This window comes from Antechinus flavipes, chromosome 1, assembly GCF_016432865.1.
Source record: "Antechinus flavipes isolate AdamAnt ecotype Samford, QLD, Australia chromosome 1, AdamAnt_v2, whole genome shotgun sequence".
NCBI lineage: Eukaryota > Metazoa > Chordata > Mammalia > Dasyuromorphia > Dasyuridae > Antechinus > Antechinus flavipes.
This window is the reverse complement of record NC_067398.1, coordinates 687,910,906-687,934,785: the sequence shown is the minus strand read 5'-3', so window position 1 is coordinate 687,934,785 and position 23,880 is coordinate 687,910,906. Positions and strand designations below refer to the sequence as shown.

At 36.3% G+C, this 23,880-nt stretch overlaps 1 protein-coding gene across 1 annotated transcript in view; it reads left to right on the top strand.

Annotated features, from left to right (window-relative positions):
- TMEM132C (transmembrane protein 132C) overlaps positions 1–23,880 on the top strand; it is a 518,834-nt gene that overhangs the window by 358,905 nt on the left and 136,049 nt on the right. The window contains exon 4 of the mRNA XM_051972616.1: positions 17,578–17,761. Coding sequence (XP_051828576.1) covers positions 17,578–17,761 — 184 coding nt within the window. The remainder of the gene's footprint in view (positions 1–17,577; positions 17,762–23,880) is intronic.

Here is a 23,880-nt window from a genome sequence, read left to right as displayed (position 1 = left end):
GAAAAAGCATCTTTCCCCAGAGAACATAATGGGAAAATATTGGTTTGAGCCTTCTTTTATTTTTTCCTTCTGTTACATTCTTACCCTGATATCTGATTCTCTCTCAGTGTCAGGTTTGATGGCTCACCAGGGAGATATTTGTTTATGGCATGTGCCTGCATTCAGGGCCAGGATTACCTCAGTGTTAAAACAGGAGGAATCATTTAAGATTTGAAAGCTTTGTTGTTGCCCCCTGGCAACCCTGAGTAGAGCAGGAAACCCTCCCAGTGTGGAGTTTCTCCTTGGCCTTCCTCTGCCAGGGAGCGGCTCCAGTTGTGGGATCCAGATGTGAGATCTAAGAAAGCCTGACCTTATCCTTATAATAATGATAGCTCATGTTTGTATAATCGTTAACATTTACTGAGCACTAGATTGCTTTATATTTCAAAAAATCCTAATATCTCATTGATAATGGAGTTCTCCATCTGACAAGATCATATCTTGTTCATGCCTGTCCTCCCAGATTCTTATCCATGTCACTACCCCCACCCACCCAAGTCATGCTGAAGGCCCTCCTTGATTTCTTCTGATTTGACCTGGGTACCAGGCACTGGAGCCAGCTACCTGTTACCTTTCAAGCTTCCACATGTGACCGGCCAGCCCATCTTCCCCTCCTATTGTCAATAATGCCTTTTTTATTTTTACTCCTTTCCTGTGATGATGTGTTTTTTTGTAAAAAGGGGTGGGAGAAGGAAAAGAAAACTTCAGAGTGTTGTAAAAATTGCCTTCATTTTATAAATGAGGAAATTGAAGTAGGAAGAAATGAACTATCTTACCCTAAATCATAATAGCTAATAATAACATTTATATAGCGTTACCATGTGCCAAGCACTGTGCACTTTACTATTATTATCTCATTTGATACTCATAAAGACACTGAAAAATAACAATAATAACAATATAGCAATATTTTCATAGTACTTACTACATGTTAGGCACTCTACTAAGTGCTTTACAATTATTGATCTTCATAACAATCCTGGAAGGGAATAATGAGCAAATGAATGACATTTACATGAAGACACCTGGGTAGCTCAGTAAATAGAGTACTGGGTCTGTGGTCAGGAAGACCTGAGTTCAAATCAAATTCACATCTAATAGCTGAGTGACCCTATGCAAATCACTTAAACAGTGTTTGTTTTAATCCACTGGGGAAAGAAATGGCAAATCACTCTTGCCAAGAAAATTCAATTGGGGTGCCAGGCACCAAGCTAAGCATTCACAGTTATTGTTTCTCATACAATCCTGGAAGAAGAAAACTAATATTTACCTAGTGCTTACTATATGCCAGACACTGTGCTAAGTACTTTACAATTATTTTTTTTTTCATTTGATCCTCACAACCATCCTACAGTCGATGCTATTATTATCCCCATTTTTCAGATGAGAAAATTGAGGCAAATGGAAGTTAACTATTTGCTCAAGTTCACACAACTAGTGTGCTAATAAATCTAAGGTAAGATTTGAACTCAGGTGCCCCTGACTCCCAGTCTAGCATTCTCTACTGTGTCTTCCAACTCTCAATCACATAGAAGAGTCCAAATAAATTTTTCATTCAACAAGATTTATTTAGTGCCATTTATTTCTCTAGATACTGTAATAGATTCTAGAGAAACAAAGGCATCCATGAAATAGGAAACAGAGGTGGAGGGACTGTTAACAACTGTGAGTGTGAACCCAGCTGCTTGGGGTACCAAGTCCAATTCTGCCCCTGTATCAAGTGCTGAGATGCAACTCCATTCAGGGTATTATGTTTTCATTGTTACTTTACCCAAATAATGTATCATCTGCATGATACCCACAAGTAGGTAAATGAAGGTGTGAAGGCTCCATCGCCAGTGGCTTCTGGTAATTAATACAGAGATAAGACACCCTGCAGAGAGGACTTTGACAAAAAAGTGCCCCCTCACTCTCTGCACCCTTGACATATCTCAGAACCCAGCCTCATCAGTGCTGCCCAGAACTCCTAAACTAATCAATTACCAACATGAACTCTACATTATACTGCTGCATATTTCATTCATCTTATTCATTATGCCGTTAGCAGTGCTCAGCAGACATATAATCTAATAGCAAACTTTGGAATCGATCCAGTCTCCATCTTCTATGACATTTTGAACATTGAAAGATTTTTATATTGTTTTAAGTTTTTTTTTATTCTAACCTTAGCAACCAAGTTGAAATGAGCATTTCCATATGCATAGTAGAACAGAATAAAAGAACTGTATATGAAGCTATGAATCTCTGTTATGTGCAACTCAATTTTCTCTTTAACTATATATTAAATTCAATACATAATATGCAAAGTTTCATTGGCAGAATTCTGTATGTGTCTCATCTGGAATATCTCATTCTTGTGTTTCCCTAAATGTTGTCTTTGGAAGGGATCCAGTTTTCTTGAAAGACTTGGAACTTCAAAGGATAGGGTAAATTTTTTCTACTGATCTGACTTATGAAAAGAGGTACAAGTGAGTGGATTTCCAGGGAACTGAGCTCCTAGAGAATTATTTCATAGATTTGTGAGACTTGAACAAATGGATTTGAACAGAACCTAAAAAGAGCGTGATTAGGAAAAGATGGGGAATGATTTGTGTTTTCTCTCTCTTTTAATCTTTGACTCTGTTTCTCTTTTTCTCTATCTCACTGTCTCTATGACTTTCCTCTCTATTTCTCTGTATGGGTCTATGTCCCTCTTTATCTTTGCTTTTCTGTGTCTGTGTCTCTGCCTCCATCTCTCTACATCTATTTCTAACTTTCTCTATCTCTCCATCTGTCTCTCTGTGTACCTCTGACTGTCCATCTCTGTCCCTATCTATGTCGGTTTCTCTAACATCATCTAGTTACAGCATTATTGACTGAGTCCCATAAAAAGAGGAGAGAGACTTAGAAATCATCTTCTTTGTCTTCAAGGACTTTCCAGTTCTAATAGAGCTCCATCTTCCCCACCCTAACCGTCCCTTAGGGAGTCTTATAAGACAATACCTTCCTAGGAAATTCATGAAATGACGATCTTATGAAGTAGATTGAACAAAGGACTTGAATTTCAGACACTTGAAACTGGTAATTTTATTGACTTGAAATGAACAAGATGCATTAGTCTATTTATCCTTCAAATTGTTGAGAGGAAGATAATGTCTTGAATAAGTTTCTGGCCAAGAGAATTAGACTAATGTACATTAGGTTACTTTGGGAGTAGGATCTCCCTCACAAGTTCTTCAGGCAAAGTTTGATGGTTTTTTGGTCAGAGATATCATAGGGAAGGGATTTTTAGCACTTTCAAATGCTGCCAGAAAGTTTTAAAATCAAGTTCACAAATGCCCAGGTAAGAAGTTTTAATATGGAAAGAATTCTTATTCAAGGACAGAGTTGGACCAAATTTCTTTTGATAATTCCCAAAATTTCGAGGAGGAGGAGGAAGAGAAGGAAAAGAAAGTAGAAGAGGAAGAAAAGGAGAAGGAAGAGGAGGGGGGAAAGAGGAAGAGGAGGAGGAAAAAGAGGAGAAGGAGGAGTAGAATTAGTAGAAGTGGAAGTAGTAGAAATAAAAGAAGAAGAAATAGTAGAAGAAGAAGAAGTAGTAGTAGAAGTAGAAATAGTAGTAATAATAGAAGAAGGAGGAGGAGGAGGAGAAGGAGGAGTCATGGTGACAATATCAATGATAAGGATATGATAACCACTTAGGCAATATGGAATAGTGAATAGTCCAAAAAGACTAAATTCAAGTCCTTGATCTGAACCATATTGTCTATATAACTGGGTAAATCACTTGATGTTTCAGTATTCTTGACAAATCTACAAAAGTAGAAGTTGCAGAGAAGATGGTGATCTATATCAGTGAAGGAAGTTTCCTTCTCTGGGAATTCTAAGTCCAGTCCTTATCCCTTTAGGATAATACTAATAGCAATACCATGCATTTTTTTGGTACTTTAAGGCTTTTAAAGCACCTTACAGACGTTAATTCATTTGATCCTTTTAATAGCCTATGTGATAGGTACTATTATTATCCTCATTTTATAGATGACTAAACCAAGGCTGAAAAGTAAAGTGACTGGAAAAGTAAAGTGGCTGGAATCACAACCAGTAGAAACTGGAAATACTCAAGAGTGATTCTAAAGGTGCTCTCCAGCCATATTAGAGATGGAAGCTACTTCAATTAGGAGAATATTTAAAATGACCCTTTGGATCCCTTCTAATTCTATACCTCTGTAAATCTGTGACCCCCTATCCTAGGATGTTAAAACATGGCACAGAGATGTGCATTTTCCTTTTTAATTATCACCTGTCTTTCTCTACAATCGTAGCCTTTCTTATATTTCATATAAAGGGTTACAGACAAGACAGAATATTAGATAGTCGTATTTTTAATATATTACAATCCACTGCCAAGTAATTGGTAACTATCATTCCCAGGCATTTTCAAGACTTTAGCAAACTTCCTATCCTTCCACCTATTCTGGAGGCCTAGGACATACACTTAATTCATGTATCCATAGTCCCTACTCCACCCCATCCGACTAATTTGCAGTTTAGGAAATGTTTTGTGTTCTTACAAAGTGAGGTTTTATCCTTTCGTGGTTCCTGTGCTAGTGGTTTTAGTGACTTGGGACAAATGCATAAGATATACCAGTCTGTTCACCCTATTAAGGAATTGGTCTAATCGATAGAAAGTGTTTGTTATCTAAATTGGCAAAGGGATTACTTGATTTCCTTCTCATTACTTATCATTTTGGGGATACTGAGAAACTGCTGCTACTGCTTGATTTATTGACAGCACTGTTTATTTTATCTCACCAAGAGCATTCACACTAATCACAGTAAGAGGCATTATCATTAACCAAAAGGTTTATTTCTGACCCTTTTCAGCTTGATTCTCTTTTTTTTCCACGTAAAGGTGACAATTATAAAGCTAGGATGCAATTTTCTATCAACAATTCCTTTTGGAGCTCACTTGGGCTAGGACAGTATTTTATAGACTATAGATTAAGAAAATGTTTGTAAAGTGCCAAGCACATAGTAGACAATGTTTGTTCCTTCCTTACACCTCCTCCAGGGCTGGGTGATGGAGTAGTGTTTCAAGGGCCTCAGAATGCATTTTCACACCCAGCAGTATCATTTCGAAATGTATTTAGTTCCCAAAACAGTATGGTTTTTGATTTAGTAGAGTAAATAAGCCAATATACTTTTTTTTCTTTTCTTTTTTTCCCCTTTGCTTTCTTTTTCTTTTCTGAAGACTAAGTCTTCCTTTCTCATAAAGACTGGAAGCGCATCAGTCACTCACGAGTCAGCCTCACCAATGCATTGAAACTGTGACATGTTCCAACTCCATTTCCAAACTGAACTATTGTTCTTATCCTTTGGTCTTTCACTTGCTGTGTCAGTATCAGACTTAGGAAGGACATCCATTTGACTTTAGCCAGACTGCAGCTCAGAACTCCTGAGCTCAAGAGATCCACCAACCTCAACCTCTACAACAGCAAGGATTATAGGTGGGCTTTACTGTACTTAGCACCAATATACCTCCTGTAGGGATAAGGGTTGCACTTGTGATTTTTTTGGGTGAGGAAAAATTTCTCTATTAGAGCCAAAAAAAATGTTCTCTGAACAAGTATTGTCTTGACCGGATGAGTTACTTAGAATAGTTATCAAACACATTTACCCAGGCAAAACTGCCCATTGAATTGTTATTCACATCAGAAATATTCTGTGAAGGCTCCTAAGCAGAAAATTATTAAAATAACCACTTGTGCATATGTGTGTAGAAAGTCATAGACATTTTTTATCTTCATTTGTAAATCTAAGTTGTCCCCTATTGTCCTTTCATGCTTGGGGATTAAGGGATGAAAAAGAAGTCTGAATGCCAATAAAATGAATTGCATAATAGTTCATAAGGAAAAATAATTGTGAAATATTTAACAAATTAAAATATGATACAACATAAATAATAATGATGTGATTTCTAAGTCAATATGTGACCTAGTTGATATTTGAAATTGATACAAATGGTCTAGAGCATTGAGTGGGTAAATATGCCCAAGGTCACATAGATGGAGATTTAATTTTGAAGGAATATTAAAGGAAGTAAGATTAATTCTCCTACCAAACCCCTTCCCCATTTTAAAATAAGCTCTTTGAGACCCAGGTTATTCTGGGTTTTGTTAGTTTGTTTGTTTGTTTTGTTTTGTTTTTGCTTTATCTTCCTAATTCTGAAAGATCGACAGCAATTCAACAAAAATAAATTAAATTCCTATTATATTCCAGGCACAGTTCTAGGATTTTAGGTGTACTGAAAAGCATGAACAAACACAACACTGAAGTCAGGAGGACCTGAGTTCAAATCTGGTCTCAGACACTTAACACTTCCTAGCTGTGTGACCCTGGGCAAGTCAGTTAACCCCAATTGTCTCAGCAAGAAAAATAAATGAATGAATGAATGAATAAATAAATATATCAAAAGCATGAACAATACAATCTCAACCCTTAAGGAGCTGACATTTTATTGGGGGGGGGAGGAAATACAGTATGTAAAAATCGATAGGAAGGAAGGAAGGAAGGAATTTAAAGGAGAGAACATTAATACACTGGGGGTTCATAGCATTGGTAGCAATTGAAATAAGCATTTAAAGAAGTCAAAAGAAGCAGAGGGAAAGAAAGAGGGCATCCTAACAATGGCAGACAGCATTTGGGATGGCACAGAGATGGAAGAAGTGTGATCCTCTTTGGAGAATAGGTAGACAGCTGACAAAATGATGATAAAATAGTGAATGAGTAACAGGCTCAGAGGCTAAGGCTCATCTTCCTGAGTTCAAATCTAGCCTGAAACATTTACTAGTTGTGTTAAGCTGGGCATTTCATTTAATCCTATTGGTCTCAGTTTCCTCATCTGTCAAATGAACTGAAGAAGGAAATAGCAAATCAATCAATATCTCTGACAAGAAAATTCCAAATGGGGTCAAAGGGAATCGAACACAATTGAACAACTGAACAAAATGTGAAAAATAACAAGACATTTCATAGAGTGCTTGTGAAAAGCAAAAGAGATACCTTAAAACATTATATAAATTTTGGTTCTTAGGGGAGATTCTTGACTAGGTAATTTAAATGGACAGTTTGAATTAGGTGGTCTCTAAAGCCTTTTCATTTCTTGAGATTCGGCATTCCTGCTGTCTCACACACAGTCCACTGCTGGAAAGTTTTCACAGCATCTTGTAAATTCTATTCATAGCTTCAGATGAAATAGTCTTACAGGACTAAGAGGTTTTAGTAAATTGTATATCCAGTGGTCAAAACCTCATCTTGACTGTTTGGGAAAATATATTTGCTTTTGAGTGAGAGACAACCTTTTTTAAAAAAGCCAATTTTGGAAATTTATTTTATGAGTTACTACAATAAATCCAAATTATTGATTTAACAAGTGGTAGTTCTTGGGCTCACTGCATAGTCATTTAAGGGCTGAAATATGACTATTACTCAGGGCTATAAATGTGATGCTCTGAAGTTTGTGGGAGGGCCACTGGCTACTGGGGGATAGGGCTTCCACGAAGATTTCCATTTGCTCCTGGATCTTTAGGGATCTGTGCCCAGAAGATGTCTAGATCTTCCTCTCATGGTCTCCTTCCTGATTAACAGCCTATGATATGTAGCAGAATTTCTACATCCCTTGATATCAGACTGTAACCTTCTAGAGTTTGGATTTATGTCCAAGCGTAGGCTCGTTTCAGCTCAAAGCAGGTAGCTCCATTGCCCCATATATCAAGCAGCAAAAAACTCCAGCACAGACTTTCTGGCTCTTGTTTCCTGCAAAACTTAGTAGAAAAATCTTCAGTTCAGCTTCTAAAGCCTTTCCCCAACTTGACTCTTTCTTACTTTTTTAGTCTTCTCAGACTTTACTCTCTTCTATACATTCTATGATTAAGCTACTTTGGAGGCAGCTAGATGACCCAGAGGATAGTGCTAGATCTGCAGTCAAGAAGCCCTGAGTTCAAATCTAGATCAGATATGTGAACCTGGACATGTCACTTAATGCTGTTGATCTCTGTTTCCTCATCTGTGAAAAAAAAAAAAGAGTTTTTTTCACTCCAGTGTCTTGCCAATGGGATCATGAAAAACCAGGTAAATCCTAGCTTCTTAAACTGTGGGTCATGATCCCATATGGTGTCTCATAACTGAGTGTGGAAGTCACAAGATTATGATTTATCATCAATGACTGTTCGATTTATATATCTATTTTATATATCTAGATACCTGGGGTCACATAAAATTTCTCAGAACAAAGGGGGTCATAAGTAGAAAAAATTTAAGAGGCCCTGGGTTAAACTATAAAAACAACAACCCTATTTACTGTTCTTTTGAAATAATGATGATGTGTGCAAAAAATGTTTGTGGCAGCCCTTTTTGTAGTGGCAAGAAACTGGAAACTGAGTGGATGCCCATCAGTTGGAGAATGGCTGAGTAAGTTAGGATATATGAATGTTATGGAATATGAATGTTATGGAATATGACCAGCAGGATGAATAAAGAAAGACCTGGAGAGATTTACATGAACTGTTGCTAAGTGAAGTGAACAGAACAGGAGATCATTGTACATAGCAACATCAATATTATACAACTATCGATTCTGATGGATGTGACTCCTTCCAATAATGAGATGGTTGAGGCCAGTTCCAATGATCTTGTGATGAAGAAAGCCATCTACACCCAGGCCTGTGGGAACTGAGTGTGGATCACAACGTAACAGTCTCACTCTTTTTTATGTTGTTCACTTTCAATTTTTTTTCTTTTCCATTTTTCCTGTTTGAGCTGATTTTTCTTGTGTAGCAAGATAATTGTATAAATATGTTTGTATATATATTGAATTTAACATATTTTAACATGTGTAACATATTGGATTACTTGCCATATAGGGAGGAGGTGGGGAGAAGGAGGGAAAAATTTGGAGCACAAGTTTTTGCAAGGGTCAATGTTGAAAAATTATCCATGCGTATGTTTTGAAAATAAAACAGTTTAAGAAAAAATAAATAATGATGATGATGATGGTGATAAGCACCTGCCTCCCAGAGTTCTTTAGAAAATCAAACATTAAAAAAAAAAGAAAAAAGAAAATCAAACATAAAACTGTTGGCACAGTTCCTTGCACATAGTAGGTTTTGTAAAAAAAAAATGCTTGTCTGCCTCTTCCATAATAGTAATTGGAGGTCTACAAAATATCTTACAAATAATATCTCATTTCATCCTCATAACACCCCTGAGGTTAGACACAATTATTATCCTCATTTTGAACAAGGATGAAATGAAAGTTAAAAAAAAAAAGGCAAAATGACCTATTCAAGGTCACAGAGCTAATAAATATCTGAAGTTTTATTTGAACTTAGGATTTCTTGGTTCTAAGTTGCATAATCTATCCACTAAGCCACCCAGCTGCCACTGGATCTCTAGACTCCATATCTTTGTTGTGGCTATCCCCTTGCTTGGAATCTTCTTCCTTTTCACGTTCATCTCATCACTTCTCAATGTTTAGCCCCATTTCTATCTGGTGTAGGCCTTTCACAGTGACCCCCCCAGCCGTTACCTCCTTTCCTTCTGAGCTTCCCTTATATTTCTTCTAGCTCTCTTATATAAATCAAATTGTTCTCATATTCCCTCTCATTAGAATGTAAGCTTCTTGAGGATATGAACTGATTTTTGCCGTTCTTTGTATCCCTGGTAATTATTAACATAGTGACTGGCATATAGGTGGCTCTTGATAAATACCAATAAATAATTGATTGCCTGCCTGAAAATGCTAGAAAGAATATATTCATTTATTCAAGCTGCATTTATTAGATCCCTACTATATACCAACTTCTGTGCTAGGTACTAGGGCCACAAAGATAAACAGGTCCTTCTCTCAAGGAACTTACATTCTACTGGCATAAAAAGAAGATACACAAATAACTGAACAGAAAATACATACAAAGTAAATTCCAAGTAATTTCAGTGAGAGGAAACTAGAAACTAGAGAGATCAAGATAGATATAACATAAGAGATAGCACTTAAGAACAACCAGGTTACTTTCAGGTAAGCATCAGAACCACAGGCCTGTATCTGGTACCAGAGTCCCATAATCCTCCTTATTTCTGTTGGTGAGGAGAGAGGGATATTTCTGAGGCTTCCATGGTCCTTTGATATGCAGTACATAGAGTGTACAGTGTGTTGGATGTGGAGGTGAAACACCTGGACTCAAATTCTATTTTTGCTACTTAGGAGCTGTGTGATAAAGAGGTATCAGTTCATTATTTTAAGCTCTAGTTTCCTCAACTCTAAAATGTGAAAGTGGTACCCAGAGGCCTTTAGAGCCCTTTAGATGATGGGTTTGGACAACTAGGTGGTACCATAGTGCGCAAAGCATTGCGATTCATCTTCATGAGTTCAAATCTAGCCTCAGACACTTCCTAACTGGGCAAGATTCTGAGTAGGTCACTTCATTCTATTTGTCAGTTTCCTCATCTGTCAAATGAGTGGAGAAAGAAATGGCAAATCACGCCAGCATCTTTGCCAAGAAAACCCCAAATAGCATCTACAAAAGTCAGAGATGCCTATATATATTAAACAATGATACTTCTATGATCCTGTCATCCTTAGTTTTAATTTTCTCCTCAACAGAAATGTAAAACCCATCAAGGAAGGCACCAGCTTTTGACCTTTCTTGTATCTTATGATCTTTAGAACCAATCTAGTGAATTCAAAAGTTCTAGGTTTTAAATATTATGAATACTATTGCTCCCGATGCAGGTTCACAATCCTTAATAGGTTATTTCATAATAGCTTTGGCCAAAAATATTAAAAAATAAAGTAAAATTCACCACCAAGTGATCAGTTTTCTGATTATGAGCCTTTATACACAGAACAAGTTTATCCCTCTGTTGAGAGTTCATCTGGACTTCCGGCCAAGATGGCGGAGAGGAAATACACTTCTGTGTAATCTCCGTGTTTTTCTCTCACTATTCATTTCATTTCATGCCTCTGAATTAATGCTCGACTGAAAAAAAACCATACAATTACTTACCAAGAGAAACCATCCTTGAGACTCGTCAAGAAAGGTCTGTTTTTGCGCGAGGGCGGGGACGGTATTTGGAAGCAGTCTGCAGGCAGCAGCAGCTGCAACCGGAGCACAGATAGCAGCTCAGAACCGGGTGGAGCGGAGAGGGGGTAGGACGCGATCGCAGCCGTCTCTGCGGTGAGAGCTTTGCTATAGGAGCAAGTCAGCAGCCCAGCAGAGAAGCTAAAAACACCGGGGGTGAAGAATAAAATCCCAAACAGCTGGAGTTTCTCGGGACCTGGCCACCCCTCCCCCACAGTGTCTTAGCCCGCTCGGATCTCAGAGCGCTCGGATCTCAGTGCGCAGGCGCCATAGCACAGTAGGACCTGTGCCTCACGAATACCCTGCCCCTCCCCCAAAGAAAGCAGCCTCCATTCAAGAGGCTTTTTTTCCTTCTGTTTCTTTGATAGTTTGTCTTTGATAAATAGACAGAATGAGCAAGAAACTGAAAAAGAATTTAACCCTGGACAGCTTTTATACAGATAAAGAGCAGACTCCAAACCCTGAGGAGACTAAAAACAAACAGTCCCCAGGTGAATCCCCGAAGGAGGAGACCTTATGTCCCTCAGCACAGATGAATCTCATGGAGGAAATTAAAAAGGCTCTCACAAGGGAGCTAGAAGAAAAATGGGAAAAGGAGAGGGAGGCTCTGCAAAAGGAGAGGGAGGCTTGGCAAAAGAGCCTGGAGAAGTCAGTTAAAGAGAGAGTGGATAAAGAAACCAAATCCTTGAAAAATAGGATTAGTGAACTGGAAACAGAAAACAGCTCTCTAAAAAACAAAATTGGCGAAATGGAAAAAAATTCCACAGAACAAAAGAACTCAATTGGACAATTAGAAAAAGATCTTAAAAAAGTGAGTGAAGAAAATACCTCACTGAAAATCAGGGTCGAACAATTGGAATTGAATGACTCGAGGAGACAAGAAGAATCAGTCAAGCAAATCCAAAAAAATCAAACAATGGAAAAGGATGTGAAATACCTTCTGGGGAAGACAACAGACCTGGAAAACAGATCCAGGAGAGACAACCTGAGAATCATCGGACTTCCAGAAAAGTATGATGAAAAAAAAAGCCTGAACACTATCTTCCAGGAAATTATCAAAGAGAACTGCCCAGAAGTCATAGAAACAGAAGGTAAAATAGACATTGAAAGAATTCATCGATCCCCTACTGAAAGGGATCCTAAAATCAAAACACCAAGGAATATAGTGGCCAAATGCCAGAACCCTCAGGCAAAGGAAAAAATACTGCAAGCGGCTAGAAAAACCCAATTCAAGTATCAAGGAGCCACAATAAGGATCACCCAGGATCTGGCAGCATCCACATTAAAGGATCGAAGGGCCTGGAATATGATATTCCGAAAGGCTAAGGAACTTGGTATGCAACCAAAAATAACTTACCCAGCGAGATTGAGCATCTTTTTCCAGGGAAGAAGATGGACATTCAACGAAATAAGCGAATTTCATCTATTTCTGATGAAAAAGCCAGAACTTAACAAAAAATTTGATCTACAAGCACAAAACTCAAGAGAAATCTAAAAAGGTAAAGATTAATCTTGGGAACTATATTTCGGCTGTAAAGATGTATAAAGAATACATGTATACCTTGTTCTAGAAACTAGTTGTGGAAAGGACATTGTACTAGAAAAAAGGGAAAGTGGGGGTACTACATTTCATGAAGAGGCAAAGAAAACCTAGTATATCTGAGAGAAAGAATGGAGAGGAATGAAAATAGTGAGTATTTTACTGCTTTCAGAATTGGCATTAAGAGAAGAATTTTAGACATATTCAATCTATGGTGAAACTTCTCCCACCTCATTGAAAAGTGAGAAGGGAAAAGTGAAAAAGGAAGGAATAAGCTAAGTGGAAGGGAATACGGTAACTGGGAGGGAAAGGGGCAAGTTGGGGGGGGGAACTCTAAGGGGGGGGGGAGGGATACTGAAAAAGGGAGGGCTGTGAGAAGCAAGGGGAGCTCACAAGCTTAATACTGGGAAGGGGGGTAAGGGAGGGGGTAAGGGAGTAAGAAGGGAGAAAAGCATAAACCGGGGTCAACAAGATGGCAAGTAATACAGAATTGGTCATTTTAACCATAAATGTGAACGGGGTAAACTCCTCTATAAAGAGGAAGCGGTTAGCAGAATGGATTAAAAGCCAGAATCCTACAATATGTTGTATACAGGAAACACACCTGAAGCGGGGTGATACATGCAGGTTAAAGGTAAAAGGTTGGAGCAAAATCCACTATGCTTCAGGTGAAGCCAAAAAAGCAGGGGTAGCCATCCTGATCTCAGATCAAGCTAAAGCAAAAATTGATCTAATCAAAAGAGATAAGGAAGGGCACTATATCTTGCTAAAGGGTAGAATGAATAATGAAGAAGTATCTATATTAAATATATATGCACCAAGTAGTGTAGCATCTAAATTCCTAAAAGAGAAATTAAGAGAGCTGCAAGAAGAAATAGACAGTAAAACTATAATAGTGGGAGATCTCAACCTTGCACTCTCAGAATTAGATAAATCAAACCACAAAATAAATAAGAAAGAAGTCAAAGAGATAAATAGAATACTAGAAAAATTAGATATGATAGATCTCTGGAGAAAATGTAATGGGGACAGAAAGGAGTACACCTTCTTTTCAGCAGTTCATGGAACTTATACAAAAATTGATCATATATTAGGACATAAAAACCTCAAACTCAAATGCAGTAAGGCAGAAATAGTGAATGCATCCTTTTCAGACCATGATGCATTGAAAATTACATTCAATAAAAAGCCACAGGAAAGTAGACCAAAAAATAATTGGAAACTAAATAATCTCATACTAAAGAATGATTGGGTGAAACAGCAAATTATAGACATAATTAATAACTTCATCCAAGAAAATGATAATAATGAGACATCATACCAAAATGTATGGGATGCAGCCAAAGCGGTAATAAGGGGAAATCTCATATCTCTAGAGGCCTATTTGTATAAAATAGAGAAAGAGAAGGTCAATGAATTGGGCTTGCAACTAAAAATGCTAGAAAAGGAACAAATTAAAAACCCCCAATCAAACACTAAACTTGAAATTCAAAAAATAAAAGGAGAGATCAATAAAATTGAAAGTAAAAAAACTATTGAATTGATTAATAAAACTAAGAGTTGGTTCTATGAAAAAACCAACAAAATAGACAAACCCTTAGTAAATCTGATTAAAAAAAAGGAAAGAGGAAAATCAAATTGTTAGTCTTAAAAATGAAAAGGGAGAACTCACCACTAACGAAGAGGAAATTAGAGCAATAATTAGGAGTTACTTTGCCCAACTTTACGCCAATAAATTCGACAACTTAAATGAAATAGAAGAATACCTCCAAAAATATAGCTTACCTAAACTAACAGAAGAAGAAGTAAATATCCTAAACACTCCTATCTCAGAAAAAGAAATAGAACAAACTATCAATCAACTCCCTAAGAAAAAAACCCCAGGACCAGATGGATTTACATCTGAATTCTATCAAACATTTAAAGATCAATTAACTCCAATGCTAAATAAACTATTTGAAGAAGTAGGGATTGAAGGAGTCCTACCAAACTCCTTTTATGACACAGATATGGTACTGATACCTAAACCAGGAAGGCTGAAAACAGAGAAAGAAAATTATAGACCAATCTCCCTAATGAATATTGATGCTAAAATCTTAAATAAAATATTAGCAAAAAGATTACAGAAAATCATCCCCAGGATAATACACTATGACCAAGTAGGATTTATACCAGGAATGCAGGGCTGGTTCAATATTAGGAAAACTATTAACATAATTGACTATATCAACAACCAACCAAACAAAAACCATATGATCATTTCAATAGATGCAGAAAAAGCATTTGATAAAATCCAACAGCCATTCCTAATAAAAACACTTGAGAGCATAGGAATAAAAGGACTTTTCCTTAAAATAGTTAGGAGCATATATTTTAAACCTTCAGTAAGCATCATATGCAATGGGGAAAAACTGGAACCTTTCCCGGTAAGATCTGGAGTGAAGCAAGGTTGCCCACTATCACCATTATTATTCAATATTGTATTAGAAACACTGGCCTCTGCAATAAGAGTCGAGAAAGAGATTAAAGGAATTAGAGTAGGCAATGAGGAAACCAAACTATCACTCTTTGCAGATGATATGATGGTATACCTAGAAAACCCCAGAGATTCTACTAAAAAGCTATTAGAAATAATTCATAATTTTAGCAAAGTAGCAGGATACAAAATAAATCCCCATAAATCCTCAGCATTCTTATACACCACCAACAAAATCCAAGAGCAAGAGATACAAAGAGAAATTCCATTCAAAATAACTGTTGATAGCATAAAATATTTGGGAATCTACCTACCAAAGGAAAGTCAGGAATTATATGAGCAAAATTACAAAAAAGTTTTCACACAAATAAAGTCAGACTTAAATAATTGGAAAAATATTAAGTGCTCTTGGATAGGCCGAGCAAATATAATAAAGATGACAATACTCCCTAAACTAATCTATTTATTTAGTGCTATACCAATCAGACTTCCAAGAAAATATTTTAATGATTTAGAAAAAATAACAACAAAATTCATATGGAACAATAAAAAGTCGAGAATCTCAAGGGAATTAATGAAAAAAAAATCAAATGAAGGTGGTCTAGCTGTACCTGATCTAAAATTATATTATAAAGCAGCAGTCACCAAAACCATCTGGTATTGGCTTAGAAATAGATTAGTTGATCAGTGGAAAAGGTTAGGTTCACAAGACAGAATAGTCAACTATAGCAATCTAGTGTTTGACAAACCCAAAGATTCTAAATTTTGGGATAAGATTTCATTATTTGATAAAAACTGCTGGGATAACTGGAAATTAGTATGGCAGAAATTAGGCAAGGACCCACACTTAACACCACATACCAAGATAAGATCAAAATGGGTCCATGACCTAGGCATAAAGAACGAGATTATAAATAAATTAGAGGAACATAGGATAGTTTATCTCTCAGACTTGTGGAGGAGAAAGAAATTTGTGACCAAAGATGAACTAGAGACCATTACCAATCACAAAATAGAAAATTTTGATTATATCAAATTAAAAAGCCTTTGTACAAACAGAACGAATGCAAACAAGATTAGTAGGGAAGTAACTAACTGGGAAAACATCTTTACAATTAAAGGTTCTGATAAAGGCCTCATTTCCAAAATATATAGAGAACTGACTCAAATTTATAAAAAATCAAGCCATTCTCCAATTGATAAATGGTCAAAGGATATGAACAGACAATTTTCAGATGAAGAAATTGAAACTATTACCACTCACATGAAAGAGTGTTCCAAATCACTATTGATCAGAGAAATGCAAATTAAGACAACTCTGAGATATCACTACACTCCTGTCAGATTGGCTAAGATGACAGGAAAAAACAATGATGAATGTTGGAGGGGATGCGGGAAAACGGGGACATTGATGCATTGTTGGTGGAGTTGTGAACGAATCCAGCCATTCTGGAGAGCGATCTGGAATTATGCCCAAAAAGTTATCAAACTGTGCATACCCTTTGATCCAGCAGTGTTTCTATTGGCTTATACCCCAAAGAGATACTAAAAAAGGGAAGGGGACCTGTATGTGCCAAAATGTTTGTAGCAGCCCTGTTTGTAGTGGCTAGGAACTGGAAAATGAATGGATGCCCATCAATTGGAGAATGGCTGGGTAAATTGTGGTATATGAATGTTATGGAATATTATTGCTCTGTAAGGAATGACCAGCAGGATGAATACAGAGAGGCTTGGAGAGACCTACATGGACTGATGCTAAGTGAGATGAGCAGAACCAGGAGATCATTATACACTTCGACAACGATATTGTATGAGGATGTATTCTGATGGAAGTGGATTTCTCTGACAAAGAGACTTAACTGAGTTTCATTGGAGAAATGATGGACAGAAACAGCTACACCCAAAGAAGGAATACTGGGAAATGAATGTGAACTATTTGCATTTTTGATTTTCTTCCCGAGTTATTTTTACCTTCTGAATCCAATTCTCCCTGTGCAACAAGAGAACTGTTTGGTTCTGCAAATATGTATTGTATCTAGGATATACTGCAACATGTTTAGCATATATAGGACTGCTTGCCATCCTGGGGGGGGGGGGGAGGAGGGAGGGAGGGGAAAAAATGAAACATAAGTGATTGCAAGGGATAATGTCGTGTAGAAATTATCCTGGCATGGATTCTGTCAATGCGAAGTTATTATTAAATAAAATAAAATTTATTATAAAAAAAAAAAATAAATGCTTATTGATTGAATGAGTAAAAAAAAAAAAAAAGAGAGTTCATCTGGATTTAGTCTTTCTAGCTCAGTGACTACTGCTCAAGCTTGTCTTGACATAGCACTGCTCTGAAGAACCCATGGTCCCAAGGTAGACAATCAATCTGATTCCATTTTTTTCCACTTTAATTTCAGGAGCAGCAGTTTATTCAATGAGGTTGTACAGATGAACTTTGAAATTGCCAGTTTCAGCAGTCTTTCGGGGACCCAGCCCATCACCTGGCAAGTAGAGTATCCCCGTAAGGGGACCACAGACATCGCCATCTCTGAAATTTTCATCAGTCAGAAGGACCTCGTGGGAATTGTTCCCTTGGCCATGGTAAGACTTTTGTTCAAATGGACTTTATTTTCACCAGTTCTCCTTTTATTTGACCACTCTCTTTTCCCTGTCCCTTTGCCTCATATGATTTGTGTTCCTTTTGGATACTTCCTGTCCAAATGATCTCCCTTTCTCCATTCCAGAAGATGTTGTAATTTATCAGTGGATGACATAGATATTTGATTTCTCTTTTGACTTTCTTCAAGTATTCTTGTACAGATGTCTGGGATCTGTTAGTTCGTCCATATAGCATGGGAACCAAGTCAAAAATTATATCACCATATGAATCACTTAGTTTTGCCACTGGTTATTACCCTTACCTCATATTCTGTTGTGTACCTCTCATGTGCTTACCATATAGTATTACATATTAAAGGACATAAGTGTAAATGGAATTTAAAGCTATAAATGTTAATTCTAATTATTATTATAACTATATGTTGGCATTTTCACTACCTGCTAAACTGTAAATTCCTTGTGATCAGAGATCATGTCAGTTAAACCTATGACTCCTTTTTGTTTTTTTTTCTTCATTTTTATTTCATTTTTTATTTTCCCCCATTAAAGTAAAAACAATTTATATATATATATATATATAGATATATATATAAATTATTTTTACTTTACTTTTACTATACTTTTACTATATACATATATATATATAATATATATTTGTTTTAAGAATTGAATTCCAAATTCTATCTTTCTCTACCCCATTGAGAAGACAAGCAATTCAATATAGGTTGTACATGTGCACTCATGCAATACATATTTCCATATAAGTCATGTGGTAAAAGAAAACATAGACCAAAATAAAAAAGCCAAGAAATATGAAGTTTATAAAGTATGCTTCAATCTATATTTGGACACTATCAGTTTTGATTTTCTGGGAATGGATATCATTTTTCAAGTTAAGTTCTTAAGAGTTATCTTAGATCATTAATCTAAGAGAGACTAACTGAGATTAGCTCAATCATTCGCAGTTGATCATCTTACGATATTAGCACAGTGCTTTCCTTAATATATGCTTATTGTATTATATTATATCATATTCACCCCCCCACCAGCTACTATGTGGGTGGTCCTTATGGCCATGATGGGGACTGGATAAAAGTATGGATGGTTCAGGGCAATTCCATTCCCACTCCAGTAATCTCTATTTTTGTCTTGTCCTAATGATAAGAAATTTGTTAGGATGTTGTACCTTTTTGAATGACAGAATAACAGAATTTTAGTTGAAAGAGATCTCAGCAGTCACTGAGTGCAATTCATACTGGGGGAAAAAAAGAATCATCACCACAGTGTTCTCAGAAATGATCATCTATCCTAATTATAAAAATGGATAACCTCCCAAGGTAGCCTATTTCACCTAGGGATAGTTTCACTCATTAGGAAGTTGTTTATTTGTTTTCCCCAAACACTAAGTCTTAATTTACTTCAGTTTGCTTCCCAATAGTTTCCACATTCTGATTCTTGTTTAGATTGCAAATTCCTCAAAAATATGGGCTGTCTTTTTTTCTTTTTATACCCCTGATGCCTGGTATATAGTAGGTACTTAATAAATGTTGATTGATTGATTGATCTATCTTCTGGGGCCAAAAAAAGCAAGCATACTTTCTCTCTAACAAGACAGCCACTAAAATATTCTAAGGAAAATAGTAAAAATCTCTCTGAGTTTTTATTCTCCAAACATACCCAGTTTCTTTAACTGACCCTAAATATGCCAAGGATTCCAGGTCTTTGTCAGTCCTGGTTCTCTTCCTTCATCCTGATGTCTAGAATGATCCAGATCAAAAGATTTGGGATCTGCTCTGACTAGGACAGGATTGCTGTTCAGTTGTTTCAGTCATGCCTTCCTCTTTGTGACCCCATTTAGGGTTGGCAAAAATGCAGGAATGGTTTGCTATTTCCTTCTCCAGCTCATTTTACAAGTGAGGAGACTGAGGCAAATGGATTAAATGACTCGCCTAGGGTTACACAGCTAGAAAATATCAGAGATTGGATTTGAATTCAGGTCTCCCTGATTACTGGTTCATCGCTCTGTCCATTGCACCACCTAACTTCCAGAATACAGAAGAGTTACTTGCGTCTTATTCCTGGAAATCGAACCTCTCTAAGTGAAGCCCAAAATCCCATTCACTTTTGGAGATTCAATAATATAATACTGTTGACTCATACTGAATTATATTGAGTTTGATGACCCTAAAAATCTCAAGATATTTTTCCATCAAAATGCTGGAGAGGATCCCCCCTCATTGGAAGTCTTCAAGCAAACACTGGCTGATCATTTGTCTAAAATATCATCTAGTGCTACGGTGTCAAATTCAAATATTAACTTTAAAAATATTAGCTTCTAAGTTGAATTGTATTTTTGTTTATTTTGCATTTTGTTAAGCATTTACCAATTACGTTTTAATTTAATTTGTGAAGCACTCTAGAGTTTTACATGGCCGCAGTTTGATGATTTTGATTAAGTGAAGTGTTGTTCAGGCATAGGTTGGACTGTTTGATTTTCAAGATCTCTTTCGATCCTAAGATTCTGTGAAAATTAATAATAATAATATTGTTCAGTCATTTTTCAGTTGTGTCTGGCACTTCATGAACCCATTTGGGATTTTCTTGATGAATATACTGTAGCTGTTTACTATTTTCTTCTTCAGCTCATTTTACAGATGAGGAAACTAAAGCAAACAGGATTAAGCAACTTTTCCACCATCTATCTAATAGGAAATGTCTGAGATCAGATTTGAATTTAAGTCTTCCTGACTACAGACCAGCACTTTATATAGTGCACCAACTAACTACCAATAATAATAATGAATATTTATGTAATACTTTACAGATTTATTTCATTTTATCTTCACCAAAAAACTTGGTAGACATTATTATTATTATTATTATTATTATTATTATTATTATTATTATTATTATTATCATTCTTACATTACAGAGAGGAGGCTGAAGTAAGAAGAGACTAAATGACTTTGGGTAAAGTCATATAGTTATTGTGTCCAAGGCTGAATTTGAATTCAGATCTTCTTAACTCCAAATCCAGTGGCACTCTTTCCACCATGCTACCTAGCTGCCTCCATAATCAACTCTTAGTCTTTTATTTAGCAAAGTTTTTCAGCGTTTCTGTTTTCTTCTCTCTGGGCACTAGTTGGCAGCAGCCATAATGCACTATGTAACTAAAATCCATTTGAACAAAGGCCATACGACTGATTTTATTTGTTGGATAGTAATAAACAAAAAATGAATTTTCTTAAAAAATTATTTTTTGATGCTTAATGCCACAAATGGAGCCAAGTTGCTTTCTGAATTTAAACAATATTCTCTAACTGAGCTGTGACATAGTAACTCAGTATATATAAAATAGCATAGGATGAATAAACAAGCAAACTTGACCCAGTGTCCAGTAGAAACTTAGATTCCCTCATTATCTCAATCACATTCTGAAACACTCTTCCAAATGAAGCCCTTCCTTTGGACAGAACATTGCTCACAGCAATGTAAAACTGATTGAATCTCTACATGTACATATACTTTTAAAAAGCCAAATACACAAAGTCTAATATCTAGTATGAGCAGCTAGGTGGCTCAGTGGATAGAGCACTGGATCCGGATTCAGAAAAACTCATCCTTTTGAGTTCTAATTTGACTTCAGATACTAGTTGTGTGACTCTAGGAAAGTCACTTACTTAATCCTGTTTGCCTCAGTTTCCTCATCTGTAAAATGATCTGGAGAAGGAAATGGCAAACCACTCCAGTATCTTTCCCAAGAAATCCCCAAATGAGGCCACAGAAATTTGGACACAACTGTAACAATGAACAATAACATTTGGTTACTATTAGTTCAATTAGAAAAAAAAAAAAATTAAATGTTATTGAATGTCTTCTATATGCCAGATACTGTGTTAGGTACTAGAGAAATACAAAGGCTAAGTATAAAAGTTGCTACCCTCAAAAAGCATACATTCCACTGGACTGATACATTATGTAAGCAGAGAAATAAATATAAGGGAATTTAAAAGGGAGAGAGCATTACAACCTAGAAAGGTTTCACATTTAGAGGCATTGGTGTATTTGAAGTATTCTAGGAGATGGAAGAGGAGGAAGACATTCTAGAAATAGCAGAAGTTTTTGGAAAGGCATAGAGACAGAAGGTGCTATGTCAAATTTGGTAAATAGCTATTGACTGGAATAATGATAATGGGAGAGAGATTGTGTAAAAAGAAAAAAATGTGAAATATATTTCAAAAGATAAGTTAAAACTTGCTTATTAAGGATGTTAAATCCCAGACTGAGGAATTCCTATTTTACCCTAAAGACAAAAGAAAGTCATTGAAAAATTTTGAGCAAAATAGAAACTTGTGCCTTAGAACATATTAATGAATTATAATATATATTATATAATATACACATAGTATACAATTTATACATAGTATATGAGTAGTAATGTGCCTTAGAATGCTTAACAATTATTCATGAAAATAAACATATTGTGGTATGATTTGAAATAATTTCTAGAGGCTATGGAATTTATTGGGATTTAGGGGCTATTATATATTTGAATGAGATTTTGTTTGTATTATATTTGGAGATTTTTCAACACAAAACCAAAAAAAAATAGATTTAACACTAGAAGGAACCTTAAGGTAATCTAATTTAAGCTTCTCATTTTTTAAATGAAGGAATTGAGGTTGGGGAAGGTTATATTAATTGCCCAAGACCACACAGAGAGTAAGTGACTGAACCAGAACTTGAATTCAGGACTTGAAAAAAAATGAAGCTAGAACGATATTCACCTTCCTTCTCCTTCCTCCTGTTCCCCCTACTCTATACCTCTAATAGACAGTAGACAACATTACTCCTCAGACTGCTATAAAGAACCAAGCTGAGCTAAGACAGGCAGTGTATACCATCTCAGAAGTAAAGGAGGATAATTCAGTGTTTTGACCTAAAAGGTCTCCTGCTCAGCAGCAGGCTACATTAAAGAGTAAAAGGAATTCAAGATGCATTGTTGAAATTCACATTTATGTAGGGATTGTTCATACACAGCTTTATTCATTCACTCTGTTAAGATAACTTGTAAATAAAATTTGACTTGACTTTATTTTAGAATATTTGCAAAAGCATCTTCTACTATAGTGTAATTCAAATACCATTCTACAGCATGCAGTTTCTTTTTCAAATTGGGGAGGGCCCAATGTTTTGAATCTATATTTGGATGATGAACAGAGAGCAAGTTCAAATAGAAAAAAAATATATTCAAGAAGTAAGAACAGTAGGTTAAGAAATAGTTGGATCACCCCCAATGGCAGTTGTTCCCCAAAGCTCCATCCTTGGCTATCTTCTATTCCTTCTCCATATTTTCTGTTTGAGGGATTATGTCAAGGGGTTTGAAGAAGAGAAAAGAGAAAGAGCAAATGCCCTTTATTTTCTCAGTAATTTCTAAGGCAAGGTCCTTAGATTAGAGAATCAGGAGTAAGGATGGTAGGGGATGTTTGTTGGGGAAAGTGAAGGTTTAAAAACAGCTTCAAATGGGGAGGGGGATAAAGATTCGATTAAGGAGGATTAAAAGGACTCCTTGAGGTGATGGGGGAAGAATAAAAAGATTACTAAGGCCCAAATGAGATTAGATAACAAATTTGTAGTTGCCCCAGTTGGCTCAGTTACATAATTTCCTCCGGCTCTGTTCAGCAAGATAATTAATAGAAGTGGAGGAGGCAGATGGTGGGAGTAACTGAATGCCTAGTACAAAGCATAATATATAGTAGATGCTTAATACATGCTTGATGCTTGCTTAAGATATGACACTGTCCTGTTATATTCTTTTATGGAATCCAAAAGTAACACCAGAAATAATGTCAAGGATCACAGAATCATAGAACATCATGTTTGGAATGAACTTCAAGGATCATCTGGTCCAAATGATGAAAAATCCCCTCCATAACATGGTCATCTAGGGTTGGCCCCAATACCACCAGTGAAGTTGGAAGCCTATCATCAGCCCATTCCTCTTTGGCACAGTACCCATTGTTAACTAGTATAAATCTTATTGTTACGTTTTATTTGCATCAAGCCTAGGTTTTTCTCTGTAATTTACACCCCCAAAATTC